General features: G+C 46.2%; 1 protein-coding gene across 3 annotated transcripts in view; it reads right to left on the bottom strand.

Moving 5' to 3' along the window:
* Nucleotides 1-1,081: 1,081 nt before the first annotated feature.
* The window catches only part of ACSF3 (acyl-CoA synthetase family member 3), a 55,836-nt gene continuing 38,931 nt past the window's right edge, over nucleotides 1,082-17,986 (bottom strand). For all 3 annotated transcript variants that reach the window (XM_040410036.1, XM_040410037.1, XM_040410038.1), the window contains exons 8-10: nucleotides 7,648-7,782; nucleotides 6,940-7,051; nucleotides 1,082-1,880 (exon numbers count right to left, since the gene is read on the bottom strand). In XM_040410036.1, the coding sequence (XP_040265970.1) occupies nucleotides 1,763-1,880; nucleotides 6,940-7,051; nucleotides 7,648-7,782 (365 nt within the window). In that variant the 3' untranslated portion in view covers nucleotides 1,082-1,762. The remainder of the gene's footprint in view (nucleotides 1,881-6,939; nucleotides 7,052-7,647; nucleotides 7,783-17,986) is intronic.

Here is a 17,986-nt window from a genome sequence, read left to right as displayed (position 1 = left end):
TGCGGAGAGCACAAGCATGTCATCCATGTGCTGTCCGCATCAGTGCCACCATCCCACCAATTATAGAGCATGTCCTATTCTTGTCCGTTTTGTGGACAGCAATAGGTATTTCTACAACAGTGCTTGTGGAAAGTGCGGGATGCACGCGGCCACTGTCCAAATTTTGCGGATCCGCGGTCTGCAAAATGGCAACAGCTGCATGTAGGAGGCATTACTAAGGCCTATGGGAACAGTGGAAACAGCAAAACAGTTTCCGGAATAAAAACAGCGAATACACTGTTAGGCATCTTTCACACGTCCCAGTCGGTGAGGACATCTGTGACAGGATGGTCAGTGGTTCATCTGTGAAGTTGTCTGAGAAAAATCCACGTGGCGTTTTCTGCTCTCAGTGTGTCGTCCCTATTCCACGGACACTGCTAGGCTAAATTTCCAAAGCATCTCCTACCAATGGTCCATGGTTTTCACGGACCAAGTACGGATGGCATCTGTGTTGCGTCTGTGGTTTTCATGGGCCCATAGGCTACAATGTAAATGAGGGATCCTTAAACCCATGGTCCGTATGTGCGAATACATATATTAACGTCAATGGGCACGAATGACATGTGAAAGAGGCATGAGGTGATGATAGGAAGGGAGTCAAAAACATGAAACAATTTCCAAATAATTTATAAAAGCTGTTTCCCTGCGATATTTAAAAAAAAAAAAAAGTTTAATTTCCAAAGAAAATTTTGAATATACTTACTTAAAGGGACACTTCCATAATTTTTTTTTATCACATACTTACAACCTATAAGTGAATATTCTATGACATTTGTTTGTTTTTTTGTAATAAAAACCAGCTGGATAAATTTCTGGATATAATTAGGTGAAATCTCTCCATGTATTCCACTTCCTGTCCTGGCTCTTTAGGTTCCTATTTGTTTTCACGGCTCATGCCCACGAACGTAAGAGCTCCATGCCCGTGCAATTCACGGGCACGACCATGGGGCAGCCGCACGCGGATCACAGACCCATTCACTTGAATAGGGTCCACATCGCAAAAAAGTTGTATATTGTGTTTAGATTTTTTTATATTTTTTACTTTCAAATAAAAGATGGGTTTCCAGGAATTAAATTTTTTTATAGACTACTTGAATTCAATTTGCAATCAGTGCAAACCCCTAAAAGGTCACATTCACGCAGTGATTATAACGGAGATCCAATACTGTGATTTGGGTCAAAGAAAAAAAAAAAAAAACAGATGGTAAGCTCATGTGCGGCAGACTGAATGCAGAAATTGATCTGTTCCATACATGTAAATAGATTAGTGTCGGCAGAATGTGCAATTTTCGGATTTCTGAAATTCCGATGAGTGGGACATTCCAGCCTTTGTTTTATATCTGCTCTATCTAGCATAGTAGTAAGATAGTGCAATGTGGCAGAGCACAGCTCCTTGAGAGAAGAGAACAAGTACAGCACTCAATATCTTGTCTGGGAGGTACAGATAAAGCAGAGCTGAGTCTGTCACTTGGCGCAGCTCTTGGTGATATCTTGATATGTTCCCAGTGGTGTTTCCAAAGGATTGCGGAGAAGCCTATGGTTTTATATTATCGCCGCGCAGGTGGTGGAATTGCAAGTTCAGCTCTGCTCCATCTGTATACTGTCTTTACAGTATTCTTTGTAGACCCATGTATACTTTCCTTGATGTGATCAGTGTGTGACAGATAGACTTGATGCGTGCGCTGTGTGTTCAGGCGGGTATATTCTGATCCCCCCTCCCTTCTCACTGTGGATAGAAGAGAGCCAGCAGTTGTTTTTTATTGATTTTTCCCATCTGGTTTCGGGGAATTTCTTCCACCCGGATGAGCTCGGCAGGAATGCAGTACGGGGCCATGACTGCCCTAAATAAGAGAAGAGAACAGGGCTTAGACACATGAATCACGTATGTGCTGGGTCTGACGTGTCTGTAGAAATACCGGAAACCTATGGCAAGCCACAAGAAAGCTGCTAATGTAAAAGTAAAAAAAAAGAGACATAATGAAACATATGAGTGAAACACCCAAAACAGTAACAGTCTTTAACGCGGGGCAAAAGGGGCAGCTGCCTCTTGAACCCCGCTGGCCACTGGTGATGTGGGGGGTGGCAGCAGGGCACAGAGAGATGAGCGCTTCCATTGTGGCAGCGCTCATCTCCATAGTCATCTGTATCGCCGTCCTCAGGACAGCGATACAGATGGAAGTGCTGCTGCGGGGCAGGGGAGGGAGAGGCGCCTCCCTTCCCTGTTCCTCTGATAGGCCTATCAGAGGGCAGTGCAGGCGGCGCGATGATGTCATCGCGCTACCTGAGCCGTACATCGCGGAACACAGGCCGGAAGAGTCCTGCATTGCATCGCTGCCAGCCTGATGGAGGTAAGTATAAGTGTTTATTATTTTTATATGGTACTACTACTGGCACATGATTGGGGGGCATCTATGGGCATACCTGTTACTGGCACATGATTTGGGGGCATCTATGGGGGCACCTGTTACTGGCAAATGATTGGGGGGCATGTATGGGGGCACCTGTTACTGGAACATGATTGGGGGGCATGTATGGGGGCACCTGTTACTGGAACATGATTGGGGGGCATGTATGGGGGCACCTGTTACTGGAACATGATTGGGGGGCATCTATGGGGCACCTGTTACTGGCACATGATTGGGGTCATCTATGGGGTACTTGTTACTGGCACATGATATGGGGGCACCTGTTACTGGCACATGATTGGGGGGCATCTATGGGGCACTTGTTACTGGCACATGATTGGGGGGCATCTATGGGGTACTTGTTACTGGCACATGATTGGGGGGCATCTATGGGGTACTTGTTACTGGCACATGATATGGGGGCACCTGTTACTGGCACATGATTGGGGGGCATCTATGGGGCACTTGTTACTGGCACATGATTGTGGGGCATCTATGGGGCACTTGTTACTGGCACATGATTGTGGGGCATCTATGGGGCACTTGTTACTGGCACATGATTAGGGGGCATCTATGGAGGCACTTGTTACTGGCACATAATTAGGGGGCATCTATGGGGCACTTGTTACTGGCACATGATTAGGGGGCATCTATGGGGTACTTGTTACTGGCACATGATATGGGGGCACCTGTTACTGGCACATGATTGGGGGGCATCTATGGGGCACTTGTTACTGGCACATGATTGTGGGGCATCTATGGGGCACTTGTTACTGGCACATGATTAGGGGCATCTATGGGGGCACTTGTTACTGGCACATGATTGGGGGGCATCTATGGGGTACTTGTTACTGGCACATGATTGGGGGCATCTATGGGGCACTTGTTACTGGCACATGATTGGGGGGAATCTATGGGGCACTTGTTACTGGCACATGATTGGGGGGGCATCTATGGGGACACTTGTTATTGGCACATGATTGGGGGCATCTATGGGGTACTTGTTACTGGCAAATGATTGGGGGGCATCTATGGGGGCACTTGTTACTGGCACATGATTTGGGGGCATCTATGGGGGCACTTGTTACTGGCACATTATTGGGGACACTATAGGGGCATCTACTGAAGCCACAAAGAAGGGATATTTTATATAGGGGGGTCTGTATAGGGGTATTTTATACTGGGGTACATTATGGTGGGTACTATAGGGAAGGGGGAGAGGAGTACTATGGGCTCATCTATGGGGGGCACTAAGAAGGGGTATTTTATACTTGCAAATTATGGGGGACACTGAGGGCATCTACTGGGGCACTATATATGGGGCATTTTATACTGGTACATTATGGGGGCACTAGGAAGAAGGGGGAGAGGAGCACTATGGGGGCATTTACTGGGGGCACTATATAGGGGTATTTTATACTGGCACATTATGGGGGCACTAAAGGGACATTAAAAGGGGGTATTTTTTGCACTGGCACATTATAAGCAGAATTATTACTCCTGGGGGGGCATTATGATGGGTTTTATTACTACTGGGGGTCTATGGGGAACATGATTACTAGTATGGGCACTATGGGAGCATTATTACTTCTGGGGCACAGTGGGGGCATGTTGGGGACACTGTAGGAGCACTATTACTACCATGTGTGCGCTAGCAGAGAATTATTCCTATTGGTGGGACTTTTGGGAGCACTATTACTGTGGGGGCCCCTTGGCACAGTCAACTTACCACAATTATTTTTTGGGGACGTTATGATTACACTATTAGTGTCAGGGGCACTATTTGCTGGGCGCAGTTATTTTAGGGCACTGTGTGCCAATAATTATTGAAGGGCAATATCTGCATGGTACTACTATTATCAGGGGGTTTATCTGTTTCTGCAGTATAGTATTGGGGAGCACGGCGGCACAGTATTGGGGGTGGTAGGATGATTTGTCCAGAAGATGGGAGGATGATGGAAAAGTAGTAAACTAAGATTTTGTTTGTCAAACTGCAGAGACGAGAAATGGCTGAAAAAAGGTGTCTGGTCTGAAGGTCTGAAAGGAGAAGATGAGGAAAGAGATCATCTACATCAAAGAGACGTCACTGGATGTAAGAGGTATGGGGCGCTATATTACCCTGTATCTAGGGGTGGATGGAGGGGTTAGTAGTACAGTACTATCTGCACATTGTAAAAAAAAAAGTAATCTGCAAAATACTATATATTTGTGTCAGAAGTTGTGCTTTTTAAATTTTTAGAATAATGATACAGCTGTTTTATTTGATACTTTTGTGCTGATTCTTTTTTTCCCTCTATATTAAGGGACACTATGGTCACCAGAACTACAACAGCTAAACGTGGTAGTTCTGGTGTCTATAGCATGTCTCTGCCAAGGAAACGCCTCTAGTGGCCACGCATCATTATTAAAGTTTACTACTCTACAAGGTGTGTGGATTATTTTTTGTGTGTGTGTTGTGATGGAGGGCGTGATTGCATGCTAGGGTGTGGGATGGCGGGATCCAGGGGGCCCAAGTAAATTCTTGCCCAGGGTCCAATCAATATTAAAGACGGCCCTGGTAACAGCTGCTGCAGGACTACAAGTCTCAGCAAAATCACATTTTGTCTAATGCCAAGTATACTTCACCCAATTCCACTGCTCATTCAGGCAATGCACCTGGTAAAACGCAAAGGTCGCAAAACAGATTATGTACGAGAGATGTGCAGCAGCTTTCAGAGGTTGGGAGATGAAGAGCTCAACTGTTCACAAATTCATCCGTCTTGATGCATAGATTCACTATTGGACATGGCTGGTATTTTGTGATGCTGAGACTATAGGCAAGCTGCAGGGGGGTGACAACTAACATGTCCATTCTTAGGGCTCATGCACACCAACGTATTTTCTGTCCGCTTCCGTTCAGGTTTTTTTTGCGGACCGTATGCAGAACCATTCACTTCAATGGGTCCGTAAAAACAACGTAAGGCACTCCATGTGCATTCCGTTTCTGTATTTCCGTTCCGCAAAAAAGTAGTGCATGTCCTATTATTGTCCGCAAATCGCGGTCCGAGGCCCTATTCAAGATAATGGGTTCGCAAAAAATACAGAACGCACACGGAACACATCCGTATTTCATCCGAATTTTGCGGACCCATACTGTAGAAATGCTATGCCCAGCCCATATTGCTCATGTGTTTGGTGATTAATAAGTTACTGTTTCAGTTTCCGATCCGCAAAAAAACGGATCGCATACGGAAACCATACCGATATGTTTTGTGGAATAACGGAATGGAAGAGGACTTAAATCAGAAAAAAAAAAAAACCTCAGATACGGAACAAGGGATCCGTGAAAAACGGACCGCAAAAAAACAACGGTCGTGTACATGAGCCCTTAAAGTGGTTTCTGGGTGGAAACCGCGGCCGGAGACCACACTCTGATTAGCCCCATTAAAGGTGCTTAATCAATGCAGTTCAATGATATGTAAAAATGTTAATCCGCTGCAGACTTTTTCCGCCATGTGAACATAACCTTAGCACTCTGCATTTTCGTTTCTATGCACGATGCTAAATGCACTTGTAAAGGTCAATTACTGACAAGACTCCTTACCAGTGTAAGGGTACTTTCACACTTGCGTTAAACTTTTCCGGTATTGAGTTCCGTCCTAGGAGCTCAATACCGGAAAAAAACTGATCAGTTTTATCCTAATGCATTCTGAATGAAGAGCAATCCGTTCAGGATGCATCAGGATGTCTTCAGTTCAGTCACTGTACGGTTTTTGGACGGAGAAAATACCGCAGCATGCTGCGGTATTTTCTCCAGGCAAAATTCTGGAACACTTGCCTGAATTAATTTCCATTGAAATGTATTAATGCCAGATCCGGTAAAATCAAGTGTTCCGGTAAAACAGATCCGATTTCCAGGTCTGTGCATGCGCAGACCTTTAAAAATGTGAAAAATAATAAATACTGGATCCGTTTTTCCAGAAAAACAGATCCGGAATTGCAATGAATTTGTCACACTGATCGGGATCCTGATCAGTCTGCAAATGACATGCATTTGCATACCGTTTTTTCCGATCAGGCAGGCAGTTCAGGCAACTGAACTGCCTGCCGGAATCAAACAACGCAAGTGTGAAAGTACCCTTAGGATAGATAGTGACAGGAGTAACAAGCAGGGATACTGAAAGAATACAGAGCGAGATGGGTTCTGCAGAGCAATGTCCCCAATAAAGAAAATGAGATTACCTAGAAAATAAGCATAAGTTTCAAATCATTTTATCCCTTCCCGATCTGTGGTTAATAGAACAAAAGATGCAGCCACAATGAAAAGATGTTGAGGTGTTTGGCGAATATTTGTTCCACGAGTCTTTTCATACAGTGAATGTAATAGCAATAATGCTTTTTACCAGTCACCAATGAGGATTTATAGGAACGCCAATGAAACAATATAAGGAATTGGCAGAAAAGAACACATCCCTTTAAATATCACACCTTCTTCCCCACCTCATTATCTACTCACCTTCCCCATTCCTTCAGTTTCTTCAAGGACAGTGTATGCCCATCCCGTAGTTTCACAATGGCTGATACACGCTGCCCCCATGTTGAATCTGGAGCTCCGATCACAGCCACATCTAGGAACAGAAGAAGGAAATTTCATTTTAAAAAGTTTGCTGAACTCCCGTAAAGAGGTATTCCTGTATCGTGAGGGGCTCCCCTGTCCCCGTTCTGCCTGGATGCATCGGCCAGAGGTGGTCAGGACTATGGAAATAGCTACTTTTATAGTTGGGCAGGCTATGATATGCAATTTCTGTAGCCAAGCAGGCTATGCTCCTCTACTTCTGTAGCTGAGCAGACTATGATATGCAATTTCTGTAGCCGAGCAGGCTATGCTCCTCTACTTCTGTAGCTGAGCAGGTTATGCTAATTCTGTAGCCAAGCAGGCTATGTCATGCTATTTATCTTGCTGTGCAGGCTATGCCACTATTTCTGTAGTTCCCACACAAAGGAATGGGAGTTACAACGTAGTAGAATGAGCTTAAAAGTTTCCACCTTGTCAGAGCTGAAAACGTGTCAACCTCCTCTTGCTATTGCATCCAGGCAGGACAATGTCAGAGGTGGAGATCGGCAATGGTCCCATCGGTGTGAGTCACATCTATCACACATCAATGGATCTGCCGTGAATGTTTGAGATGAGAATACCAGAAACTACTAGGCATAGTTTACACACCTGCAATGCTAGGATGAGCCAAGAGGTGGCGTTCTACTTCTAAGGCGCTGATCTTATACCCTCCACTCTTTATGATGTCTACGGAGGTTCGGCCAAGAATCCAGTAAGAATTATCCTTATAGACGGCCGTGTCACCTGAGAAGAAACACATACAAACGTATAAATTACAGACTGTATTCAAAAAGGGATTACACCTGCAATCTGACAAAATAAAGCATCTGCTCTCTCTTAAAGGGATTCTGTCACCTCTTTTTACCCGATAGAGGTGCGGACATGCACGGCTAGATCATAAACTATGAATGGGTGGCTATAGTTTTAAATGATGTCTGAGTCGCATGAACAGCTACTGTACCAGTGTAAGGCGGTATCTCCAGTATACACACTAACCCCTTGCACAGCTACGGTACGGGTTTAGGACTTCCTGGCACAGCTACTATTGTAGATATCCTTTATTGTACCAGGACAGATAGTGTCACCCTCACTGCTACCATGGCACACACTGGTAAAATAACCGTACCAGTGACAGATGACACCATCTGCACCGCTGCCGATGTCTTTGTGTACTGTGTTGTTACTATATGCACAGATGACATCAGCTGGCAATAAGTAAATAAATATCCTGTTTATATAATGACAACCACCTTCCTAGCTATGAAAGACCATTTTGGAGAGATCATTATGTGACCGCCCCATTCAATACCGCTGACTAACCCTAGCTATCAGGTTAAGGCCCTTTTCAGACGAGGGAGTTCCACACTCCAGACTCGTAGCGTAAGTATGGTTATAAGGGAAAATAATAGCATTCTTAATACAGAATGCAAAGTAAAATAGGGCTGGAGAGTTTAAAAAAATAATAATAATTTAACTCGCCTTAAACCACTCGTTCGCGCAGCCGGCATCTCTTCTGTCTTCATCTTTGCTGTGCAGTAGGAAAAGGACATGTGGTGACGTCACTGCGCTCATCACATGGTCCGTCACATGATCCATCACCATGTTGATGGATCATGTGATGGACCATGTGATGAGTGCAGTGATGTCATCAAAGGTCCTTTAACAGGTCCTGAAGAAAGAAGAGAAGCCGGGCTGCGCGAACAAGTGGATTAAGGTGAGTGAAATTTATTTATTTTATAACCCCTCCAGCGCTATTGTACTTTGCATTCTGTATTAAGAATGCTATTATTTTCCCTTATAACCATGTTATAAGGGAAAATAATACAATCTACACAACACCTAACCCAAACCCGAACTTCTGTGAAGAAGTTCGGGTTTGGGTACCAAACATGCCGACTTTTCTCACGCGCGTGCAAAACGCATTAAAATGTTTTGCACTCGCGCAGAAAAATCGTGCATTTTCCCGCGACGCACCCGCATCTTATCCATGACGCCCGTGTGAAAAAGGCCTTACAGTTCTGAAATGTATATTGACAGCATTATGTCAGTGTTATCCAATACATTCCAGAACTCTATAGCCACTTTCACACGGGTGTCGCGTGTGAAAGCCGAATAGGATGCGGGTGCGTCACTGGAAAATGCACGATTTTTCCGCACGAGTGCAAAGCGTTTTAATGAATTTTGCACGCGCGTGAGAAGAAAATCGGCATGTTTGGTACCCAGACCCGAACCCGGACTTCTTCACCATGGTGATGGATCATGTGATGGACCATGTGATGAGTGCAGTGACGTCACCAAAGGTCCTTTTCCTCCCAGGTCATTAAAGAAGAAGAATGAACAGAAGTCGAGCTGCGCGAACAAGAGGATGAGGTGAGTTTAATTTTAATTTTATATTTTTTAACCCCTCCATCCCTATTTTACTAAGCATTTCTGTATTAAGAATGCTATTATTTTCCCTTATAACCATGTTATAAGGGAAAATAATAAAGATTGGGTCCCCATCCCGATCGTCACCTAGCAACCATGTGTGAAAATCGCACCGCATCCGCACTTGCTTGCGATTTTCACGCAGCCCCATTCACTTCTAAGGGGCCTGCGTTGCGTGAAAAATGCACAATATAGAACATGCAGCGATTTTCACGCAACGCACAAGTGATGCGTGAAAATCACCGCTCATGTGCACAGCCCCATAGTAATGAATGGGTCCGGATTCAGTGTGGGTGCAATGCGTTCACCTCACGCATTGCACCCGCGCGGAAAACTCCCTAAGGGTCACATAGCATCAGAAATCAATATAATGCTATGCGACCCCATTAGTGCTGGAAGGTCAGGACGGGAGCTGTCTCATACTCATGCTGCAAGTCCAGAGCATGGAACTCACTCATCTGAAAGGGGCCTAAAGGTGTCCATACACCTTCAACAGCTGTTTGACCAGCTATGGGTGGACCCCATGCGTAATAGATCAGCGGTATCAACCAATGATAATTAGATGTGTATGGGGGCCTTGAGAAATATAGGCGGGAATTTATCATTCCCCTTAAAGGGAACCTGTCACCTGGATTTTGGGTATAGAGCTGAGGACATGGGCTGCTAGATCGCCGCTAGCACATCCGCAATATCCAGTCCCCATAGCTCTGTGTGCATTGTGTCAAAAAAACGATTTTATAGATATGTAAATGAACCTTAGATGAGTCCTGTCTCCTCCATGCTTGAGAGATGAGTCCAGCGTTCTGACTCTGAACCCAGCCACGCCCACTGTGAAGGAGCCCAGCACCGCCCGCATCTTCCAAATCTCTTACTTGCTCCCCGACGTCATGCGCAGTTCGTTCCCTGAGGCTGATGCCAGCACAGGGAAGGAACACTATGCCGACACTGTGCATGCACTAGCTTGCACATTGCGAGATTACGGCGCTCTAGCTTTGTGACGTCGGGGAGCATGGAGGAGATTCGGAGTATGCGGGGCAGTGCTGGGCTCCTTCACAGTGAGCGTGGCTGGGCTTCGGAAACGTTAGTAGCCTCAATTACATATCTATAAAATCGTTTTTTTGACACACTAAAAGCACAGAGAGCTATGGGGACTGGATATTGCGGATGTGCTAGCGGCGATCTAGCAGCCCATGTCCTCAGCTCTATACCCAAAATGCAGGTGACAGGTTCCCTTTAAGCCAGTTTTCTGGCGTAAAAACAGTTGCAAACCTAGTGTCTGCAACTTTTTAAACGCCATTGCGCCTATGTCACCCTATGCGCCTATGTCGCCATTCTATGCCGCCCTCACTACGCTACCAAAAAGAATCCGCGGCGCAGCCCCTGCAAATTTATCTTCTTTTATGTCAAAAGATGAAGGAGGATGCGCCTCGTCATAAATTAGGGGCATCCTCCAACAGCGCAGGTAATACGCCGGTTTATGATAAATTCCCCTCCATAGCTCCTGATCAAGATCATTCCTCTCCAAAATGGTGAATTCACCAGGGAGGACAGAAAAAATAAAAAATAAAAACACTAAAAGAGTGAATGCAGATGAAATATGTTAAACTGGTGTAAACTGCCAAAAAGTGCGGACAGCACACGGTGTGCTGCCCGAACCCATATGTCTGAATGTCCGTCTCACAATAAAATAGAACATGTCCTATTCTACTATGTTCTTACACCTGTTACAAAGGCAAGAATAGGCATTTTGACAATGGGGCCAGCAGAAATTGAGGAAAGCACGCGGCTGGTATCCGTATTTTGAGGATCTGCAAAACAGTCGTGTGCATGAGACTTAATGCAGGACAGAACAGGTCTTCCGAAAAAAAAAAAACACTCCTTGTAACCACTCTGGCTAATATATGAGGGCCCTGAACGGTGCATTTGAAAATGGGTTTTCTAATACTACACATTAACAGGGCTGTCCAGCCTCCGTGCAGCATGTGACCCCATCCAGAAGTGTACAGGCCGTGGATCGGAAGGAGTGCTGATTGGACCCTCTGCATTGGAACACAGCGGCAGGGTGCAGGTGAGCGCATTTTTTATTTTTTTATTACAGAGCAGATATGGCCAAATTTAAAAAACGTTATATGGGTCCATTCACACATCCGTGCGTGTTTTGTGGATCCGCAAAACACGGACAGCGGCAATGTGCGTTGCGCATTTTGCGGACCGCACATTGCCGGCACTAATAGAATATGCCTATTTTTGTCCGCATGTTCTATTTTTTTCGGGATCGGAATTGCGGACCTGGAAGTGCGGGTCTGCAACTCCGGATCCAGGCCGCACATCGTGCGCCCCATAGAAATTAATGGGTCCGCAATTCCGTTCCGCAAAATGAGGAGCGGAATTGCAGATGTGTGAATGGAGCCTAAAGCTGAACAACCACTTTAAACAATACTGACAAGTTTCTTAGAGGCCCATACAAAAAGCAACTACATCAACTTAAAGAGGACCTTTCACCGTTCCCGACATGCTTGTTTTAATAGTCTCTATGTTGTGCCTTTATTATTTCTACTAGAAGTTATGAATGAATTGCCATTAGCCTTCAGTAAGGGTACAGAGGGAGGTAACCAGTTGGGGGCGTGTACCTGCACAGTCTGAAAATGGCAGCACTGATTGGATAGAGCGAGTCTGTGCAGGGACACACCCCCAACTGGTTGCCGCCCCTCTGTACCCTTACTGCAGACTGCTAGCAATTCATTCATAACTTCTAGTGCTTATGGCTCTATGTTGTGCCGTTCCTTTATTATTTGCACTAGAAGTTATGAATCAGTGCTGCCATTTTCAGACTGTGCAGGTACACCCCCCAACTGGTTACCTCCCCTCTGTACCCTTACTGCAGACTGCTAGCAATTCATTCATAACTTCTAGTAGAAATAATAAAGGAACGGCACAACACAGAGTCATAAGAACAGATGCTCCAGAACTGTTGCTACGTGGGGAATGCATGAAGCTATTAAAACAGAAATGTCATGAGGGGTGAAAGGACTTCTTTAAGTCAATTAAAACCAGATGGTGACACACATTGTTAGTTCTAATCTGGTTTATTATGATTCTGATTGTAGATTTTAATTTTATTTTCTGGACATGTATATGGGGGTGGCCATCTTGTCTGAGCAGCATTTAGAGTTATGCTTTACAGCAGCCACCACAGGCCACAGAAACAACAGACTAGAGCAGGCTCATTGACTCCTATGGGAGAGTTTTCTAGGCATGCTCTGTGACCTGTGCAGAGGTCATTGTGCAGGTAAGGGAGTAGATAAGCTCTGACGCCACCTAATGTGAATGGTGGATTCTGTTACATACAGTATATAGGTGTTATATGGCTTAGGGCCAGTGCGAAAACTGCAGGACTTTATTTTTATATATATTGACATGGGAACTGAAGAAATTCTTTAAAATATATATATATACTAGCAGAAGGACCCGGCTTCCCACGGGTATTTTTCATGTAATGTTTCTGTGTGTCGTTAAAAGATATCGACAATATCCCCCATAAGAGTGACTGCTACAGTACCCCGACCCTTAACAGTGAACTCCACAGTGCCTCACTCCTTATTACTGACCCCCCACAGTGCGCCGCCTCCTTAAAATGGGACCTCCACAGCAGCCCATCCCCTTAACTTTGACCTTCACAGCTGCCCGCCCCTTTAACAGTGAGTTTCACAGCACCCCACTCCCATGACATTGACCTCCTCAGGGGCACGCCCCCTTAACAGTGACCTATACAGCACCCTGCCTCTTAACACGGACCTCCATAGGGGACTGTCCCCTTATCTGTGACCTCAACTGTTCTCTGCTCCTTAAAAGAGACCTCCACAGCACCCGTTCCCTTAACAGTGACCTCCACAGTACCCCGCTCCCTTAACAGTGACCTCACAGTACCCCGCTCCCTTAACAGTGACCTCACAGTACCCTGCTGACTTAACAGTGACCTCCACAGCAGCTGCCCCTTTAATAGTGGCCCCTGCCCCCTTAATAGTGATCTCCACATTGCCCGCCCCTTTAACAGTGACCTCTACAGCGGCCTGCCCCCTTAACAGTAACATCCACAGTGCCCACCCCTTTAACAGTGACCTCCACAGCTCCCTGCCCCTTTAAGGCTAGAGCTACATGACGACATGTGTCGCACAACATTTTGTCGTACAACAATATTTATAATGATAGGCTATGGTGTTGCGCTGCGACACGACAGTCGCCAAAAATCCATCCAAGATGGACGCATGTAGCAGTGTAGTTGTGCCCTATGTGTCGTGCGACTTATTGTCGTCGTGTAGTTCTAGCCTAAAGCTGACCTACAGCAGTGAAGAAAAATGGCTGGGTTGTTATGAAAACCTGAAGTAAAACTGTGTGTATGTGGAGACTAAGGGCCTGTGAGCTTCTATTGGCTGATAAGGGACATGTGACTGTGTGTATGGCAGTTGGGATATGAGTGAAAGACTTGCAGGCTTCTATTGGCTAATGCAGGTCATTTTTTGGGAATAGCTCAAGAACTGTACGTCCTAGAGAGCCGAGACCCGGTCTAAAACCCTCCCGGACACCTGATGTACCTGTGTGCCAAATTTGGTGAAGATCAGTCCAGTTGTTTGGTCGCACATAAAGAACAGACAGACAGATGGACAGAAACTCATTTTTATTCATTGTGGGGATTCGCTCTGGTAGGCAGGTTAGCGGATGCAGTACATAGGCAAAAACAAAGTCTTTGACTTAAACAGTGCAGTGTTTATTCACACATAAACAAAAATGACAGTTCGTCGTCTTGGTGCTCATTCACACCATGGCAAGTCCACAGAACAAAAAGCATTCACCTTGTCAGCGGTTTTGGCAGTAGCAGTCCCCAACAGGCTTTAGGGCCTGCTTCCCAGCAAAGCAGCTCTCAGTCCTTTAGTACGGCACACATCATGTAGATCTCAAACCACAGAGACCCCACAGATTCACTGTGAAATGGAGGATAATCCACACCCAGCTGAGATTGCTGGCTGGGTTTTATATCCCTATTCAAAACCCGGCCTGGAACATGGGGAACAGCCACCCACTCTGCATTTTGGCTGCTCCCAGTAAGAGCCGGCCCGGATCAGCTTTACAGCCACACTAAATAACCAATAGTGTCAGTCAGCTCTAGCTGACTGACACTTAAAATTACCGGCTCTTACCTCACCGAGGCCTGGTGACACATACCCTCCGTCAATGACGGCCCCTTGCGCTTTCCTACAATACGCTGGTATCCGTCTCTGTATGTGCTACCAAGTGACATTTGTGCCCGGCTTTCCAGTTTACAGCAATTGCTTCCAGTCTACCCTGTAATGTACACGACTATCCATCCCAGCCTGTAAAAGGCATTGAGATAATCTATCCCCAGCCTCCAGAATGAGGTCTCTGAGGCAGTAAACACAGCAGTCCTCCCCAGGGCAGCAGGGAGGGAGGGGGTTCAGAATGAATTAAGAGACTTTCACATCATCTATTTCCCGGAGTAGTCCGTGTAACTGGGGACTGGTGATGCAGCCGCTGGAATGGATCTGGAGAAAAAAAAAATCTGATTTAGGGCCCATTTACACGTCCGCAAGTGTTTTGCGGTCCGCAAACTGCGGATCCGCAAAACACGGACACCAGCCATGTGCGTTTACGCATTTTGCGGACCACACATGGCCGGCACTTTAAATAGAAATGCCTTTTCTTGTCCGTGTCTGCAGACAAGAATAGGACATGTTCTATTTTTTTGCGGAACGGAAGTGCAGATGCGGAATGGAAGTGCGGATGCGGACAGAACACGGTGTGCTGTCCGCATCTTTTGCGGCCCTATTGAAAATGAAGGAGTCCGGATCTGTTCTGCAACGTTGCGGAACGGATCCGGACTCATTTTGCAGACGTGTGAATGGACCCTAACTGTAGTTTGAGCAGAAAACACTGGACAGAGATATGAAGAATAGATGGGAAACGAGCGGTGAGTCCAATGGCATGTTACTGACTGACACCACGGGCACAGAGAAGACTTGAGCACAAAATGAACATAACTTTATGTTGTTTACAAGTAAATGAATGGGAATCGACAGAATAGTTCAGAGGGGTCATTTATCAGCAGCATCGTTTATATGGTTTAGATGATATTTGATTCAGGTTGTTGGTGGCACCTTAAACGGGTTGTCATGAGTATCTGATCGGTGGGGTCCGCCTGCCTAGGTCAGTGACATCACGCTCACCGGTCACATGGCCTACACACAGCTCAGCCCCATTCAAGTGAATGGGGCTACCAAACACAGTCACCATAATACAGTGCTGTGCTTGGTAAGCTGAGAGCAGGCCGCAGCCCCTTCAAACAGCTGATCAGTGGAGATACCGGGTGTCGGACCCCCACTGATCAGATACTGACGTCCTATCCTGAGGGTGGGTCATCAGTATTAAACACTTGGACAACCCCTTTAAAAAATGAAAAAGGAACTTTGTCAGACCTTAAAGGGGTATTCCAGAAGGTACACGTTATCCTCTATCCACAGAATATGGGATAGCTATCAGATCGGTGGGGATCCTACTGATCACGAGAACGGGGGGCCCTGTACTATCTGCAGGCCCCTTGCTGCTCCCCTAAAATGACCGGAGTGGGCGGTTGCTCCATTCATCTCTATGGGACTTCCGGAGATAGCCGAGTACAGCGCTCATCTATCTCCATAACTCCTATAGAAATGAATGGAGTGGCTACACGCTTGGCCACTCCAGTCATTTTAGGGGAGGAGCAAGGGGCCTGTAGGGGGCATGGGGCCCTTGTTCTCGTGATTGGTGGAGGTCCCAGCGGTTAGACCACCACCAATCGGATAGGGGATAGCTTGTACATACCAGAATACCTCTTTATGGCAGATGTAGCCTGAACAGAATTGATAGATCCGTGCAATACCAGACAGGGAGAGGTGTGGCACATTTTCTGGAAGAAAGAGGCTATGCTTTTCTAATCCACGACAACCCCATTAAATCACATAGATTGAGTGGCATTGTTGGAAACTATAAAAAAAATAAAAAAATAAAAAAAAAAAAGGGTGAAAATTAACATGTCCCCACGAGCCTCGCTGATGAAGACCCATCCATAGAGACGAGACAAAATTGCCAAATGTGCTGCTGTGGACAAGGAGGTATCAGGTTATGTCTCATAACTGAACCGAGGACCATTTTGTAGCGATTGATTTCCAGTTACATAAAAAATCCATCCCGCCGTTATTGCCCTTGTATGTTTCAATACTGCAACAATTTGGCCATATCCCCATGGCACAACGGATAGATAAATGTGCCACATTTCTGCTCATTCACACGCTGGAAGTCATTGGCAACACTGGATGGCCATGGTCTACTGCCAACATGAATATTAAAGGAAGTTCCTGGTTAGACAACATTAGGGGTTCCTGAAACAACTGAAGGGGGTCTCCCCCTTTACCAGTCACTTTGGAGCACTCATCACGTCCATGCATTGCACAGACTTACAATGGGCGCTGTGCAAGGAGTCATCTAGAGGGGGGTCTCTTTCTGGGAAGCTTCCCAGCCCCTCCTCCCTGCTCTCCTGATTAGATACTAGAGCTGTCAATCAGCACAGAGGGGCGGGGCTGTGAAGCAGCTCTGTGCAGAGAGCACTTAACAGTGAAGCTCCGCCTCCAGGACACTTGCAGGGGCAGAATCTGGCAGACTAAAACTTCATATTCACAATACTGATAATAAAAGCTCCACAAAACGTATGTATGTCCTGCTCTCCCCAGCCCCTACCTGGTGCTGCCAATAGGTTTGCATGGTCAACACTACTGACAGTCTCCACTTAAAGAGGACCTTTCATGGGTCCAGACATTATGAAATAACTAGCAGGTTATGTATGGCATAGTGCAGGGATGTAATATTGCTTACTAATTTGTCTGGGCACCGCTCCGTTTGCCCCCCGTTCACTATTCCTGCCTGGAATGCTAATGAATAGCATCGGTACAGGGAGGAGGAGACTGCCCTGTTTCTCAATGGGCGTCTCCTTCTGCCTGGCTGTGGTGCTGTCCAATCGCAGCGGAGAACGTCACAGCCGGGGAGAAGGAGACGCCCATTGATAAACAGGGCAGTCTCCTCCTCCCTGTACCGATGCTATTCATTAGCATTCCAGGCAGGAATAGTGAAGGCCTCAAGTACACGACTGTTGGTTGGGTCCACATCTGAGCCGCATTTTTTGTGGCTCAGATGCGGAGCCATTCACTTGAAGGGGCCACAAAAGATGCGGACAGCACTTCGTGTGTTGTCCCCATCCGTTGCTCCGTTCCGTGGCCCCCCGCAAAAAAAGATAGAACATGTCCTATTCTTTTCCATTTTGTGGACGAGAATAGGCCTTTCTATAATGGGCAGCCCGTTCTGCACATAAGCAGCATCCTTGTTTTGTGGATCTGCAATTTGTGGACCGCAAAACGCGGTGCGGTCGTGTGCATGTACCCTAACGTTGTCTCTGCCCTGTACAGAGTTCATTGCATCCCAG

Source organism: Bufo bufo, chromosome 10 (genome assembly GCF_905171765.1).
Source record: "Bufo bufo chromosome 10, aBufBuf1.1, whole genome shotgun sequence".
Classification (NCBI taxonomy): Eukaryota; Metazoa; Chordata; class Amphibia; order Anura; family Bufonidae; genus Bufo; species Bufo bufo.
Note: the sequence above shows the minus strand (reverse complement) of the source record. Positions and strands in the feature narration are given on the sequence as shown.